Source organism: Parasteatoda tepidariorum, chromosome 10 (genome assembly GCF_043381705.1).
Source record: "Parasteatoda tepidariorum isolate YZ-2023 chromosome 10, CAS_Ptep_4.0, whole genome shotgun sequence".
Taxonomy (NCBI): domain Eukaryota; kingdom Metazoa; phylum Arthropoda; class Arachnida; order Araneae; family Theridiidae; genus Parasteatoda; species Parasteatoda tepidariorum.
The window spans coordinates 56838240-56855366 of NC_092213.1; the positions used below are offsets into that span (position 1 = coordinate 56838240).

General features: G+C 28.4%; 1 protein-coding gene across 3 annotated transcripts in view; it reads left to right on the forward strand.

Annotated features, from left to right (window-relative positions):
• The window catches only part of LOC107443042 (E3 ubiquitin-protein ligase HECW2), a 41394-nt gene that overhangs the window by 11313 nt on the left and 12954 nt on the right, over window positions 1–17127 (forward strand). The window contains exons 6-14 of one of the 3 annotated variants that reach the window (XM_043044912.2): window positions 1128–1297; window positions 3157–3195; window positions 4862–4998; window positions 5088–5185; window positions 5331–7089; window positions 9228–9379; window positions 11412–11562; window positions 13578–13773; window positions 16222–16304. In XM_043044912.2, the coding sequence (XP_042900846.1) occupies window positions 1128–1297; window positions 3157–3195; window positions 4862–4998; window positions 5088–5185; window positions 5331–7089; window positions 9228–9379; window positions 11412–11562; window positions 13578–13773; window positions 16222–16304 (2785 nt within the window). Of the gene's footprint in view, window positions 1–1127; window positions 1298–3097; window positions 3196–4861; window positions 4999–5087; window positions 5186–5330; window positions 7090–9227; window positions 9380–11411; window positions 11563–13577; window positions 13774–16221; window positions 16305–17127 lie in introns of all 3 variants that reach the window. The other 2 variants (XM_071186879.1, XM_043044913.2) reach the window with 2 other exon arrangements.

Sequence of the window (17127 nt, forward strand, 5' to 3'; positions counted from 1 at the left end):
TAATGGCAATTCTGGAGAGAAATAAGAAGGATAGCAGTATAAAAGTTTGGTAACATATTTCAAACATTCCGTGACAATTTTATGTAACTAAAATGTTCTGAATTACTTATTAGCACTTGTAAAGTTACTTGGAGGTTGAAATCCAAAGCTGTGATTTGATAGTCAGTAGTTGCTTTTAACTCAAGTTTTTTATTTATTACTTCTAAAAATAATTTGACAGTATTTGATTGTTATTTTTTACAAGGTAGTTGCAAATATATGATCTCATTACAGTTCTTAAATTATCTTGATACGGATCTATATTTTCTGATTTGGTTAGATATGTGTTTTTTTTCCATAAATATTTTTTAATTATAAAAAGATAGTAAATTACAAAGTATTACCTTGTAATGGGATTGTTAGAAGGTAATTTTATAAAAATTTGAAATATAAAATCGTAAGAGCTTGAAACTTTTAATAAAGGAAATCTTAAAATAAAAACTCATCATTGTATCCAAAATGGCTGAAAAGAATTATTCTAAATCAAAGTAACTATTTGAATCTATTTTAAGAAGCATTTTTTAAAATGATGTTAATGGTACTTTGAATATGTAAGGAGGAGTTAAAGTAATATTCAGATGATAACAGGCACCAATGTCTATGATAAAATTTCCCCAACCTATTCTTGAGGAAGCTCGTCTGAATTTTTTCATTGGCTAAGAAAGAATATTGCTCATGTGACCTGCCAAAAATATAGGTTTTTTTGCTTTGTTAGTGATCTAATGTTACACTTGAAGTGCAAAAACAGTCTACAATATAGCAATTAACAAAGTATGAACAGTATAAATCAAGGGAGTGCGTTTCAGTTGAATAAGGGTGTAAGTTTTTTTTTACTATTTATAGATGTGAGGAATGTCTTTGTTTTTATAAAGATGCAAATTAATTATAAAGCTTTTAAGATATATTAGTTTAGAGTAATTATAGTTTAAAATTTAAAATTTCTTTCCTTCCCCCTTTTTTTTAGTATAAATTTTACTTTCTCTCACTGTAAATAGGATTTTTATTCGCAAATAAAATGTATAAATTGTATTTTTTGATGTCATTGACTACTAACACACTTAGTTATAAAAATATTTTTTTTGAAATAGATCTCTATGCTAAAAACTTAAAAAAGGGGATGTTTTTTAATCCTGACCCATATGTGAAAATAACTATTCATCCTGGTAAAGGTGAAGGTGTCTTCTTATTACCTCATCATGGACAAGTTTGTCGAACTGGCATTGCAGAAGCAACAACCCAGCCATGTTGGCCTGGACAGGTATAACTGATTTTTTAAAGAAAATTCTTTATTGCTAATGCTTTTGTGATTTTTTTTTCTCCCTTCATATTTTAATGCTCTTCAGTACTGTAAGAGTTTAATAAAACTCAGCATTCACATATTCTGTAAGAAAAATTTTAGGTTGCATCTATTGTTATAAAATTTATTATCCAAAAGGTATTTTGATGTTTTTTCCATGATTTAAAATTTATTAAATAATATTTTAAGAAGTAAGAAAGAAAACTCTTTTTTTTATTAATTTTAACTAAAAGGAGTATGATATCCATATACATTGTTTAAGATATAAATTGTTGTCCAACTATGTTTTGATAGTTAAATCACATTTACATGCTAATTTCAATTTATTCTTTAAAGTGAACTTAAATTTATTCATTTAAAATCTATGAACCATTTCTTGTATTCAATTGAGGATTCATCAAGGCTTTTGTAAATTGTCAAATTTGATATCATTATTTTCTACCATGAATTACATGGGTTTCATTTGAAAAATATTTCTTTTTTTATAATTATTTAAATGGTTGTGACTACCATACTGGCTACTATAGTGAATACAATACATAAGTTAAACATGCAATTTTCAGTAAGAAATGATTTCAACTATTTTTTCTGTCTGTTTTAAAGATTATTTAGATATAGATTATTGTTCCAATGTAAAAATTAAGTTGAAGATTTAGTAGATCTGTTTATAAAACTTCAGTTTTTAATGCGTGTTGATGCATATATTTTTTGAAAATTAAATTGCTTATTACTTATAATCCTTATTTTCTCAGTATTTTAATTTTGAAATTTAAAAATGTTTGTGACAAGTTTTTTTTTGCATACTTTTTCTATTGTTGTAAAAGTGTCATGATTGAAAGTTCTTAAAAGATTACTTTTGCCATCTTAATTTGAGTACAAGTTTTATGAAGACTGGGTTTACGTCCCAGACTAGTTAGTACCCAACAATTTGAAGCTGAGTACTATTTGAAGCCACAACCAAGGACCCAACCTAAGTTCTTCAATATTGCATCACAGTGCCTTAAGCACTATGTGGTTCTTATTATATTTATAAAAACAATCAGTTTCTCTTACTTTTACTTTTAATAATTTACAATTAATAACGGAAAAAGAAAATAAATGCAATGCACAACAAAATATGATTTATTATTTCTTAACTGATATCTACATTTACTTCTATCACATAATATGCTTGTTTAGTTTATTCTTTTAATAAAAATTTTTTTTAAATAGTTTAAACTTAAATTAAAAATTAAAATTTTTTTGTAATATACTTTGTAATGAATAGAATGAATAAGACGGGACTGAAAAAAATTATTTAATATCCTGCCATTGGTTACAAAAAACTAGAAATATCAATTATGTATATTGATATATATATTCTCACTAAAACAGTCATTTTCATGCCCCCAGTATATTTTATGCTTGTTTTAAGACTTGTGAATTTTTTTTATGGCAAAGTGTCTTACAGAACTCTGGTTGACTAAAACTAAAAATAAAATTATCAATATATCATTCCCTCACTTATCCCAACTGTCGATTTAAAAAAAAAGAAAAAATTTGTTTCTAAAATAAAAGGAAAAAGTTTGCAAATTTGTATTTTATATTTTAGAATATTGAAATATAGAATTCAGAAAATCAATTTTAAATTTAATTTCTGATAAAAAATCTTACCACAGCGCTATTGTAAACTTTATCTCTAGCGTTTTGCAACTCCCTCACAACAATGTATTTACCACCCACAATCTCAACAGAATAAAAATATTTTAATGAAAACTTTAGTTGTTTACAACTGGCATCATAGAACAAAATTGCAGTATGTTTTCATCTTCAACTTACAGAATCTTTGCTGTGGAATAAATTTGAATGCATCAGACAAGGTAAAATTTTTTTTTTTACATTTATCATTCCCTCATGTCTTATAAGTTGCTTTCTTGTATGAATATTATAGTATGTGATTGATTTCAGAAATCAATTAAGCCTGTTATTTGTAAATTTTATTAAATTTGTCATTCCCACGCTAATGTATAAAATGAGGAGAACTTAGAATATTATTTTATCCTTTGATGAATTTTAATTAAATGTCGAAGTTGTTTTTGAGTACAAATGAAGTAAAATATGTTCATATGCTAAGTGATCTTAAGGCCACCAGCTCAATATATTAACAAAAAATCTTTCATTTGATATCAACATATAAAACAGCTTACTCCTGGTATTCTAAACTTTACTTGGAGCCAGAGTGAATCCGGACATGAAAAAGGAGCTCCCGACAGAATTGGGGCTGTTATGAAAGAAACTGCAGATCAAAAAGTGACAAAAGGAAAAGATTTGCATAATTATAAGACACTTGTTTCTGTATTAAGAAAAAATTGTTTAGTAACTTTATTTGACGTTGCAAATGAAGATATAAGGAAAAAAAATATTTGATAAATTAATCTAGGGAGAAATAAATTCATTCTCAGTCACTATGAATGTTCATCAAGTTGTATACAGTTCAAGAAATAATATATTGAATTTTTGTGCCCTCTCATGTTTTGCATGTGATGCATCAATTTTGTGTGAATATTATAATTTGGGAACTGCATGTAAGTATGAGTTGAAAATCACTGTTCCATTATCTTCAAACAAAAACCAAAATACAGAGGAGTTCAAAATAGGAGATTGGGTGCCAGTTGAGTATGAAACAATTTTATACCCCGGAGAAGTAAAGATCTTTCATTCAAAAAATTTAACCATTGATGTAATGGTTCCAAGAAGTGTAGGAAAATACAAATGGCTATTTCCAAAAGACATACATAACTACACACAGACATCAAAAAAAGAATTCTACCACCCATTCTATGTGACAATCGTGCCAGCCAATTCTATTTCTCGTACCTGTAAAAAACTCTTGTAATTATAAAACTAAATTATAATATACATTAAATATGCTTAGTATGTTAAATATACTTTCAAACTAGAGATAGGTGTAATTTTTGAAGTTAAAAAAAAAACATATACAAATAAAACATTCCCCCCACAATTATTGCCATTCGCTCATTTTTTAAATTGTAAAATTAATTTGTTTGAATATTAAATATAATTTAAGGGATATATATATTTCTTATTATGCCATTCCATACATCTATAAATATAAAAAATTTCAAAACTTTTCATCCACTTTACTTTTTTTGGATTTTATGAACTGAAAATGACTGTTTTCATGAGAATTCACCCATTTTTTATATAATGTTTAAAAAAAAAATTGTGCAATTATTAGAAGATTTTTTTTCTTAAATTTCAATTTATTTTTCGGCAGGACTTTTGTCATACTTTTGTTTTTTAATGATGTTATTTGTTTTTTTAACAATATCATTTAAGAGATCTTTTCGTACAAAAGATATTTGACTCTAGTGCTATGACTGCTGTTAGTATATTATATTTCTTTTATATGTACATAGATAAGAAAACAGATATATGTATGCCAACTACTACGTAACTACTTTTAATTGAGATTGATTAAAATTATTAAATTTAATAAAATTCTTATAATGGTATCTTTTTTAGTTTGAATTTATTGCCTATCCCTCCGACATCCTTGAGTTCGAAGTAAAAGATAAATTTGCTAAAAGTCGACCAATCATTAGTCGTTTTCTAGGAAAATTTTCTATTCAAATTTGCCTTCTTCTTGATCAGTGCACTGGGTAAGTTTTATCCCTAACCAAGTTATTAAATATGTCTTGAAATATATTTTGCCTACTTAATATTTTCTCTATTTTTTTTCATATGGCAGATCTCCAGTTGAATTCAACTTTAATTTGTGCAATAAAAATCCATCAGACCACGTGACTGGACAGTTTTCTTTCACTTTCACTTTAGAAAGTGGTCCAGGTATCTTATTACTGATATGTAATTTTTTTCAATAAAATTTTTTATTAATCTAAATTCTATTAGCTTTTTGTGGCTTGAAATATTTCAATTATGGTTTCTGCTGTGTGAAATGTAATGTTGACTGAAATTTCTTTTTTTATTTCAGTTGATCCTTTTACACATATTCGACAGGTTCATAATCCTATCTATGCAACTGATCTCTCAGATTCACAAATAACTGGGTCATCCGTCCCTAATACACCTCAACATATTGTACTCTCTAGTCGTTCAGCTCAAATGCAAAATGGTAATTTATCAGGAAATGGTTCAAGTCATTCAGTGAGTGGTTCATCACGTGCTGAGCCAATTAGAAGAGACAGTCAACCTAGAAATATTAGATCTGGTTCAGATCAAAACATTAACAGCATTGCAGCTGCTCCTCCAGTTCGAAGAGCATCTCAAGTATCAGTTTCTCGTCTCTCTGTGCCATCTATACCAACAACATTTACCACTAGTAATAACAGTGTTTGTAGCGGTGGCTCTTCCTCTGTGGCCTTTACTAATATGGAATACGTGCTTCAACCTGCAGCAGACACTACCAACAGTATTGATTCATCTCCTAATCCTACCCCTGTTAAAGAAATGGATATTCCTCCGCCACTTCCTCCCAAACAAAAATCTTCTAAAAGTCATCGACCCCTTGAACGATCTAAAGCCCATTTACTTGGGCCTGGACCGTCATCACAAGAGGGGTCATCTGTTGCTAGAACTGAGGGTTTAGATTCTAGTCATATGTCTTCTCAGAAACATAAACATACAAAACCTGAAGATAGCTTCCTTTTAGAAATTGTCGATACTGATGAACAGAATGATGGTACTGATGATGATGCCACACCATGTCTTGAAAATACTGAGACTGGTACCACTTTAACTTCATCTGCATCAGTGCCTCTTATAAGAGATTCTAGTCCTCCACCTCCAGCTTTGCCTCAAAGAACTTCTAGTGGTGCATCTCGGCCTATGGCCTTAGCAGTTCATCCAATTGGGTCAGATGCCTTTAGTGATGGTCATTATATTAATCAAACCCAAGCACGTAATGAACATCCGCTTAACCAACGAACAGCTCCCTTAGCAACTCCTGAGCATGACTCCATCCATGAAGGTGGTCCATCTTTAGAAAATATAAATGAAGCTGTAAATTTTGAATGTGGCGATACACCTATTTTAAATTATTCAGAATTGGAACCTAGCATGGATGTATATAGTTCTTCAGATTTGGACCATGAGACTTACCTCAGTTTAAGTGAAGCAAGTGACTTGGCACGTGTGGCAAGTTCAATGGATCATATGAGCTCAGATTTTGGTGATTTAAACCTAGACAATGATGAAATACCGGGAAGTTATAGTGTGTGTGTGCCTGGCATTGCTACTCCGCCGTGCAGCAGCCCCTCATCCCAAACTCTTAGTGCCAGTGAAAATGAAGAGCCGCCGGGCGGTGGATGTAGTGGTCATAGAAACGGTTCCTATGGATCGGATTCCGATTCTGGTGATGGTGAAAATGTGCTTGCTTATCCTGATGCTATTGCACAAGAACCGTCCTTGCCGAGTTGTGCTACGACCCCAGACATGCCTTCGATCTCTAGGACTGGCATGCATTGTAGTACCAGTTCTCTAAGTTTGTTATCAACACCAGACAGTGTTCAGACACCAGTATCCCCTGGCTTGATCGTCAGTCCTGCTAGTGATGATCTTAGTCCAGTGAGTCCAACAGATGAAACATCAGATGATGGTCCATCACCATTGAGGACATCTCCTTCTTCTGAGGAACGAGACAGCACTGTGTCTTCTCGCTTAAATATGACAAACCATTTGGCCTATATCAGACCTGATTCAGAATTATGGGTTCAAAGACGCAATTCTTTAGGGTAAGTTCTTTCTTACGTGTAATATGTGGTGATATTAATGTGTAACTAATCAAATTTACAATGATTTTAATGATGAGGATTTGAATAAGACCTCATAAAAAATTATTTATTTATATTTTTACTTTATTTCTCATTTAAGTATAAGCATATTGATATATGTTTTACTTTTTAAAAGTTCATAGTTATATGAAGAGTTGTAATTATCTTTTAAAATGTACTTGGGAAATATAATTCCTAATTTCTTTTAATTCTTTGTATGAATTTTTTGCTAAGTGTTCTACCACTTCTTTGTTAGGATTATACAATATACATATTGACTAAGCTTTTAATTCCTATTTTTTAGCTCTTTATTTCTCATTTGATAAATAGATATTTTTTGTTCTAGAGAAAAGCCTTTTTGATTAAATTTGAGAAAGGACTTAAGAATCTGAAAAGAGTTAGCAATACAATATATATACACAAATACATCACTTAGCTAGATAGCAACGAGTATGTTTTGCCAACCCCCTCACTAAATTCTAGATAGAGAAATAAAGATCAAATTTAAATCTAATGAAATCACATTTGATTCCAAGGGTATTAACTTAGATGTTCATATTGGGCCTACGTCACATTTTTTAAAGCAATTAAGAGTTTTCGCATAACTATTTCTGCATTCAATTATTCAACTAAGGACCTCAAAGCTTTGGGCCATTTATTTTATTTAAAAGCTTAATCAGTAACCATAAATCTGTGAATTGGTTTTGTTTCTGCAATACTTAAGGCTTCTTTTCCAGCAAGTTTTATACAATCTAGTTCTGGTAAAGGCAGTTAATATTGTTGAAAGTTATGCAATATTTCAGTTTCTTATTACTTTAAGGTCACATTAATATAGCTACACCACACATATATTGATGTTTTTTAGGAGTACTCATTGGCATGCTGTAATACAGAAATCTGTTACTTTGTGGTTCACTGCTGCCATGAGTTTGATTTTAACAGTCTAAATCAAAAAAAAAAAAAACTTTATTAAGTGATAAGTTAATATCTTTCTGAATAACTTTATTGAGTGCTAAGTTAATAGCTTTCTAAGTAGCTTTATTAAGTGCTAATAAAATAGTTTTTTAAGTGCTAAGCTCTGCAAATATTTTTCTTAATAGTTAGTGTGGGATAGGAGAATACAAGATAATAGTTCATACTGTGGTTTGCTGATTTCACAAAAGTATTATCACATGAAATCAATGTATTTTTCTCAAAATTCTAGAGCATCTTCTGTTTTGACCCCAAGAACCCTAAGAATATTTATTTATTTATTTTGTGCAAAAGTAATAGAAATATTTGTCCAATAGTTTTATATGAAGAACAGATCTATAAAATTTCAACTAAATCAAAAATATGAAGTGTCCAACCTTGCTTGATAATAAAACACATAATAAAAAATAGTCACAATAATAAAACAAATGTCATCAAGCGTGTGTTACCTTGTGGCAGAATTACAGTGACATAGTTGCTAAACGATACAGAGTTCTCGTAGAAAGATTTTTCAGTTGGGAAATAAAAAAATTTGGTTCTCTTTTCTGCAGAACCTCTTCAGTTCTCTTTTCTTAAGTATGCATTGGGGTAATTCTTTTTAAAATGCCCGATTTCAGTTGTTACTGTGATGGATTTTAGGGTTTTCAATTATTTTTTTGTTGCATGTAATGAAGTTTTACAAAATTCGGAAAAGGAAATAACAAATGCATTTTTTAGACTACAAAATGCAAGAATATCGCCCATAATATTAGAATAAAAAATACTACAATTACAGTTGAAAAAAGTTTTATAAATTTTTATTCTATTTTTTATTTTTTTTTTACCTTTTGTGAATGCTTTTGTTACTTTAAATTAGTAATTATTATAATTGAAAGTGTCTTGCAAAAAGATATTACTCCTTGGGAAATTCGTCACAGAAAGCCGAAAAAAATTCTGCCTCGGAGCATACATTCAGAAAATTACGTTAAATATTTTTTGAATATGTTAATGTTATTAAAACTTTCTTTTACATAAAATGTTTGAAACTTTTCAAGTTAAATAAATTATAAATATTCTAGTATAAAAAGAGAATATCCAATTTTTTTATAAATTTTTAATATATGAAAAATTTTTTGTTTTAATTTTAGCAATATGGCAACGAGGTCCTTGAGCTTCTCTGCTGGCAGAGATTCATTGCAGGTTGCTACCTTGCAACATCTTCCTACCACTCGTTTGCCTTCTATTCCTGAAAGAACAATTAGATACCAGAGGGTTGATCTTGAGGAACCACTGCCCCCTCGTGAGTACAATAGAATCTTTTCTTTGAAAGAGATTTAAATACAGTTTTTTATACAGTTGATATTCGATGTAACGACCTTCAGGGCTCTGGTGAAAATGAATTTTATAACATAAGGTTTTTATATCGTGAGTGGACAATAATCCTAAAAAAGGTAAAATAAACAAATTAAAATTTTTTAAAATTCTTTTTCCTTAATTTTTAAGTTGACAGGATAAATTGTTAATTCAGCAGACACTTTTTTAAACTGTATTTTAGCAAATAATTTTACAAAATAACTTAGGGATTTATTTCAAAAATAAACATGCATTAAAAGAAAAGATGAGATAAATTTTAACTAAATCAATATATATATAATCCAGTGGTTTCCAACTGGCGGCCCGGGGGCCGCATCCGGCCCGCGAAGCCTTTTTTTGTGGCCCGCGAACTAAAATATATTAGTTGTCATTTCTTTGCGGACAATTTTCATAAAAAATCTGCATGGGTCTAAAATACTTTTCTCGTTACTAAAAACCTAATTTCTTCGCTTCTGTGAAATTTATCATACCAACGGTGCAAAAAAAAAAATTTTCTCAGATTTTACATAAAAGAAAATATTTTTTCAAATAAAACAATAATCGTGTACGCTGCTATTTTTTATTTCATTTTTTTTGTATTTTGTGAATATAATTTTGCATGTGTGTATCAGAAATTTTCTCGAAGAAATTCTCCGATTTAACTTTTTGAAACCACTCATTTTGGACGAAAATATTTAAACTCACATTTGTAAATTTAAAATGTAAATATCTATTTTCTGGTGGTTGCAGCAGACAAACCTCAATTTTGTCATTGAACATTTTGTGTGCAACTATGTAAGTTTTAATACCAACCTTTTTAAAGTTTTATATCTTAACAATTAGATATCTATTGCACATTAATTGTTTAATACATGGGTGCACATTAAAGTTATTGTAGCCCGCATTTTTTAATATGCAATTAAACATTCTTAAAAATCTACTTATTTTAATTTGTAATTCAATACTTGTGTTTTGTACAACTTGGTAAAAATCTGACAGTAATATTTAATGTTCCTTCAAACATAAAAGGGACCTACATAAAATTTTGATAAAGTTACGGCCAGCCATTTGATTTGTGTTTTGAATTGTGGCCCCCGGCCTCATGTAAGTTGGAAACCCCTGATATAATCGATATGTATACAACTAAATAAAAAATTTAAACTATCTAATTATAAAATTTTATATAAATTTTTTAAAGGAAAGAATTTAATTTAAATGATTAATTTTTTAAAAAGTCAACTGACTTAAATTAGTGATTTAAAACGTGAATTAAATCGTGATTTAATAAACGGATGATATAAAAGAGATCATCCAGTATAACTAGGAAGTCCACAGCAATTTAACAAAGAGAAAGACATTGATTTTCTGGTGGACCATTCCAGTTTCAGGTCAAATTATTCGAAGTGCAAAATAGTACACTGTCTTTTTTACAGTAAAAATTCTCAATAATAGGGTTTGTTTAAAAAAAACTATATTATAAATATTATTACTTACTTGCATAACTGGAAAGAAGCATGCAGAAATTATATTCTAGAAATAATAATTTGCCAAAAAGAAACAATTACATGCCTGGCAACTTGTACAGTTGCTGAAAAAATTTCGCTAAGTGTTAAAAAAACAACAATTAAGTTTAGAAGAATTTTCTAAAAACTAAACTATTTAGACATCTATTGCATTATAAGACAACAAACAGATCTTATCTGCATATTTTTTTAAAATTATTTATTCGTTGTGGTAGTTTAAAAGCTTTTTTTGAAACTTTAAATTTCAAGGTTTAATACACCAAAAGGCTAATGTTGCTATCACTAAGAAAATTTTTTCTCCACAGCCGTGCAAGTTGGCAGGTATGCAGTTATATTACTACTTTTTTAAATGTACATCGATTTGATAATTTACAGAAACTTAAGTTTAAAATTATTTATTATTTTTAAAAAAATACACTATTGAGTAATATTTTCCTCTTTATTTTAATTTTATAGATTGGGAAGCTCGTGTAGATAGCCATGGTCGTATTTTTTACATTGATCATTTAAATCGCACTACTACATGGGCGAAACCAACTACATCCACTTCACAGCAATTGACACTTGGAACAGCTAGTGAATTACAACGTCAGCAACTTGATCGCAGGTTTGTAAAACTTGGTTTCATACTATGCTACACATCAAGGCTCCTTAGAATGAAAATTTTTCATTTGATGTAGTTTACATAAATTTAACAAAGGTTTTTGCTTATTTTTGTTTTGAGAAAATGTGTATAATCATTAAAAAAAATATCAAATTTCACTATATATATTGTTAACAGTATTAGAGGAGGAAAAAAAAAATAGAAATATAGCAATTTCTGTTAAAGTAAATAAAAAGTTTTTGTTGTGAAAATACCAATTTTAAAAAGTTTTATTATTCAAGTTTTTGATAAATACCTCTTTTGTTAAATATTGATATTTGCGATGTTAAAGTCAAATAATTTTTTTTTCTGAGTGTTTTGAGTCACTGTGTAATATTATTCTATAATCAGGGATGCGATTCTTCCGTGGATTTCCGCTTTTTTTCCACAGATTTTTCCATTTTTCCCTCTAATTCCCGCGGAAAATGTTTTTGCACAAATTAAAATATTTTATGAGTAATTTAATTTTCTGCAGAGCGAAAGTATTGAAGTCCTCATTTCTCCCTCTGAAGTTTCTCTAAAAATCATTTTCTTGGGATAAAACTGGTTGACCTTTATACAGGGATGAGATTTTTTTTGTCTCTCGAATTTCAGCCTTTTTATCAAAAACTCCGATTCTCTAAAAGTTTCGTTTTTTTAAATAAATATCCCGTTTTTTTTAAATTCAGTCATTGAAGTAAAATAATTATATTTATTTACGATTTTCAAAGATAAACAGAAAATTCAAACTACGTCCTAGCTGCTAACCCTTCCGCATTTTTACTTATTTTAGCTATTTTCTCCGATTTTACGCACAGAAAATAAGATTTTCCATGTTTTCATCTGTCCGTCGGATAGCTCGTATTTTCGTAACTCAGACGTCACTGCTTCCTGTTTTCTGGTGTGAAAGCAAACAAAAAAAAAACAAAAAAAAAAAACATTTTGGTGATTTGTGGTGCAAATATTTATTTGCTCAATCAATTAATCTAGTAAATTTTTATTTACTAGATTAATTGATTGTGCAAAAACAATACAAACAAGCCTTTTAGAAATCCCAGACTCTGCAAATATCTCGATTCATATGCACACGATTTTAATATCAATCATCAATTTTCGTATTTACATGACTTAAATGTTGCGCATTGTGATTCTTATTTATGCTATTTAAATATTGTACATTATGATTCGTATTTACGATATTTAAAAATCCAAAATCGCGTTTCGTATTTATGCATTTTTAAAATCACATTTTTATTATCAATCATCGATTTTCTTTAGACTTTCTTGCGAATGCTGCGATTGTTATTTACGAGATTTAAAAATTCAATATCGCGATTTGAATTTACTCGCTTTTAAAACCCTATGTAGCGATTCACGCAAGCTTAAAATCCAATGTTGTGATTCGCTTTTGCGGTTGTAATATCAAACATTGATTTTTGTATTTATACGTGCTTTAAAAATTATACATATCGATTCGTATTCGCTTGATTTAAAAATTATACATCGTGATTCGGATTTGCGTGATCTAAAAATTACGCATCGCGATTTGTATTTTTGCATTTTTTAAATTCGATATAGAGATTAAAATTCATGTGATTTAAAAACTTCATATTGAGATTCATATTCTCTCAATTTAAATGCATGTGATTCATATTCATGTATTTATACAATTTAAAAAAATTAATCATCGGGATTTATAATCACATGGTTTACAAGTTTAAAAATCTCACTTTTCTTTTTTTTTAAATTTTTGTATACATATATTCTTTCTTGGATTTCCTCTTTTTTGCTTTCTGACTACTCTCATCCCTGTATAATAAAAATCAAGTATTTTTCTCAGTGCTTATAGCCACTCTGTAATATTATTCTATAATAAAATCAAGTATTTTATAATTTTTTTCCAAAAAATGTAATAAATCCATGTATTTTATTTTTTAAAAAATTTTTTGTGTAAGGGCTAATAAATTTTTATTGGTTAACTTAATTTTCTTTGCTTCCAGGTATCAGAGTATTCGTAGGACAATAACATCACGTCCCCATGAGGATACCGCAGCAAATACAACTCCTGCCTCTTCTTCAACAACAACAGTGCCTTCCTCATCCAGCCCAGAAAATCAAAGGGTTTTGATTATGCGTTCACCCGCTGTCCGTTTTTTGACACGTCCAGACTTCTTAAATGTTCTTCATATGAATGATGTAAATTTAATTTCTGTTTTAAATCTTGCATTGCAATGTATAATTTAAAATTTTTATTGGTTTTAAATGATTTAAACTTTTATATATCTTAGGTTCTTTGCAAAAAACATCTGTTATTTTGAGGGTGGTAACTGAATAAACAGGGAATTTTATCAATCTGGAAATTTAATTTAAATACTCAACACTCATTTGAATATGAAGTAATTTGAATTTAAAATCAAAATGTCTATAACTCCAATATTCTTATGAAAAAAAATCTTTAAATTTGTGAAAAAATTTCATTATTTTTAACTTTTAAAACAAATATAGGTTTTTTGTGATATATTTTTTGCATTGGAATAAGACATGTTTTAAAAATTAATTATAAAATTGATACCACCAGTTACGAAAATCATAGGTATTTGATACCGCAGTCTGGAAACTTCAGGGATTTCAGAGTCAGCTACATTTTTCAATGAGCCTGATTAATTGTCTAATTAGCCTGGTTTAATTCAGGTTGCTTGATATGAACCTTGACAATGAGGAACCTGGATGGTATTTTTATTTTATTTTTTTAAACAAAGCTTCATCCCATTTTATGACGTTAGGCACCAATTTCAGTTCAATGGGTTTGCTAGTAATTTTGTAATTAATATTTAAAATCCTAACACAGTTTACCGATGCCTCCTAAAGCACAGTTTACCGATCTCTGCTGTTAATGTCACAATATAGGTCTAATAAGACCCCCATCACCTTCAGATACATTGAAAACTTGTTCCGCACCTAGTAGGATATTAATGACTTCTCAAAAATAATTAAAAGCACTTACAACGAGTATTGTTTTATACCATGTGGCAATAGCTTAATATCTAACACACCATATAAAATATTTTTAGTCTAACAAAAGGTGAAAAATGATTGGATTGGTGCCAAGTTATTAAACATGGTGACAAAGAAAAAGTCTTAAACTGTCTGAAACTTTTTATTATTATTATTTTTTTTGCTTTGTAATATTTTTATTTTATAAGATTGTTTTGCTTCCGATTTGACTTCTCTAAAGGAATCATCCAGTTTGCTGAATTAAAATGTTTATGAAATGCCCCCTTAAATGATTACTCTTATCTTTTTTCATTCCTTGAAATGAAAGGATTTTATTCTTAGAGACTAATCGTGTACAGGTTCTTCTTTCTTATGATTATTTTTTCCCCCTTCATTAAACAATCTAATTGGTTTCATTCTGCTTTAACTTCTTCATCTAAAACATACATACTTTTTTACTTTATTGAAATCGAAATTTTTGAGTTAAAAAAAATTTATTTCATTTTTGTGCGGTTGGGCGGAGGAAAAAGTCAAATTCTATACTTTATTCATTGTCACTAAACCAGCAAATTTCAAAAGAAAATTTGCAATTTTATAGTATTTAAATTTCAGAAAAGGAATTATTTATTTTCTACTTATTTCATTTCTCTATTCCCCAACCCATCTACATCATTATTTTATGGGGATTAAAGTTCTTACACTTATCTCTTATATCCTTTTTATTTTCTTGTTAATTATTGTGATGTTTCCTCTTCTGCCATTTAGTTTCTCAACACTGAGGAAAGTTCTCATTTATAAAACTGAAACTGTAGTGTTTCTATTTCTATGCCATTTTTTGTGTTTTATTCTTGTTAGTTAATTTAAGAAAAGTATTGTAGAAATTGTATGAATTTTAAAAAAAATTTTGCAAAAAAAAGAAGAAAAGAAATGTTATCATGCAAGTCATCAACGCAAAATTTTACTTTGCAATTAAACATAAACTTGATTGCCTAATTGAAAAATAATTTATTATAAAGAATAATTATTATTCTTGATGATATGAATTGTGCTAAGCCAAGCTATTTAATAACTAATTCAAAATTTTAGAGACTAATTTTAATATGTACCAAAATAATATTAAAGGGCTTGATTTAAAGTCATTTTACAATTTTTAATGTATGAAAAATGTGTTAGCTTGTTTTATTGTAACATACATTATTTGTTTAACTGTTTCCTATTCTAGAAATTGGAAGGAAACAAAAATATTAGCCTTCTGTTCTGTATAGAAAAAATTCTATATTGTATTCTAAAGAATTAACATTGTTTTAAAGTATTTTTAACATTTGGTGTTTTAGTTTTTTTTTTGAAACAAAAAATGAAAATGTGAAGCAAAATCTTATATTTTTTAATGTATTAACATGCATTTATTTATAATTTTTTTAAAAATATTGCTAAAAGTTATGTTTTCAAGTTCCTTTTTATATTTTTTGAAATTTTTTATTTTTTTAAATTTAAAATTTTTTTTTTTTTAATTTAAAACAAAATTTTATATTTTTCTAAATGTATTAACATGCATTTATTTAGTTTAATATTTTTTTACCAATTATTACTAAAAGTTATATTTTTATTGAAATAAATAACTTAACTTCCTTTTTTTAAAATTTTTTCCAGGAAGCACTTGCTGTATATAACAGAAGTTCTTCTTTGAAGCATATGATAACTAAAATAAGAAGGGACCCTACTGGATTTGAAAGGTAACATTGGCTGATTAACATTATTATTCAGTTTTTAAAGTAAAAAACAAAAATTACAACTTTTTCTGTATAAACATATTTTGATAAATTTAACCCTTTTGTGTGTGTGACAATCTATCATGAGAAGCTAATAGTATCTTCTGTATTTAGCATTATATATACTAATGCTACTGAGTATATATAAAATGCTAAATACAAAATTATTTACAATTATATATACTAATGCTATGCTACCTAGAAAAATCGGGAAATTTGGAAATTGTTCAAAAGTAAAGGAATTTCACATTTTTGAACCATTGTCTGGAAAAGTCAGGGAATTTGATTTCGTGAGTGCCAAACATGCTATGTTTGGGCTAACATTAGCCATAGAACACTTTTCCTTCGCAAGAGTTTCATTTTTATCTATTTGATGTGGGGCTAAATTTCACAAAACTGTATCAAACCATGGTTTTGACTTAGAAAACTTTCAACTGAAAAAAGGTTTTTAGTTGCTAGAATCTCTGAAAGATAGGATGGATGGACTTCAGATTGTCTATTCTTATTTTTTATTAAGAAATTTATTGGGATAAATAATGTTTTATAATCTCTTTAAAATTATTAATGATTTTTCTTGTTAATTTTCTTTATCTTTTATCACCAAGGTTTGTTACATGAATTCAATTAAACTAATTATAAAAAAACTCTCTTGAAAGATGGGGTTGCTGTTACACTTGGAAATTATAAAGCAATATTGTATTATCCTGGGGTTGATTTAGGTTTTATTTTTAGAGTCAAATTTTGTGAAAATTTGAAATTATTTTTTTTTCTTCAAAATTTCTTAAGA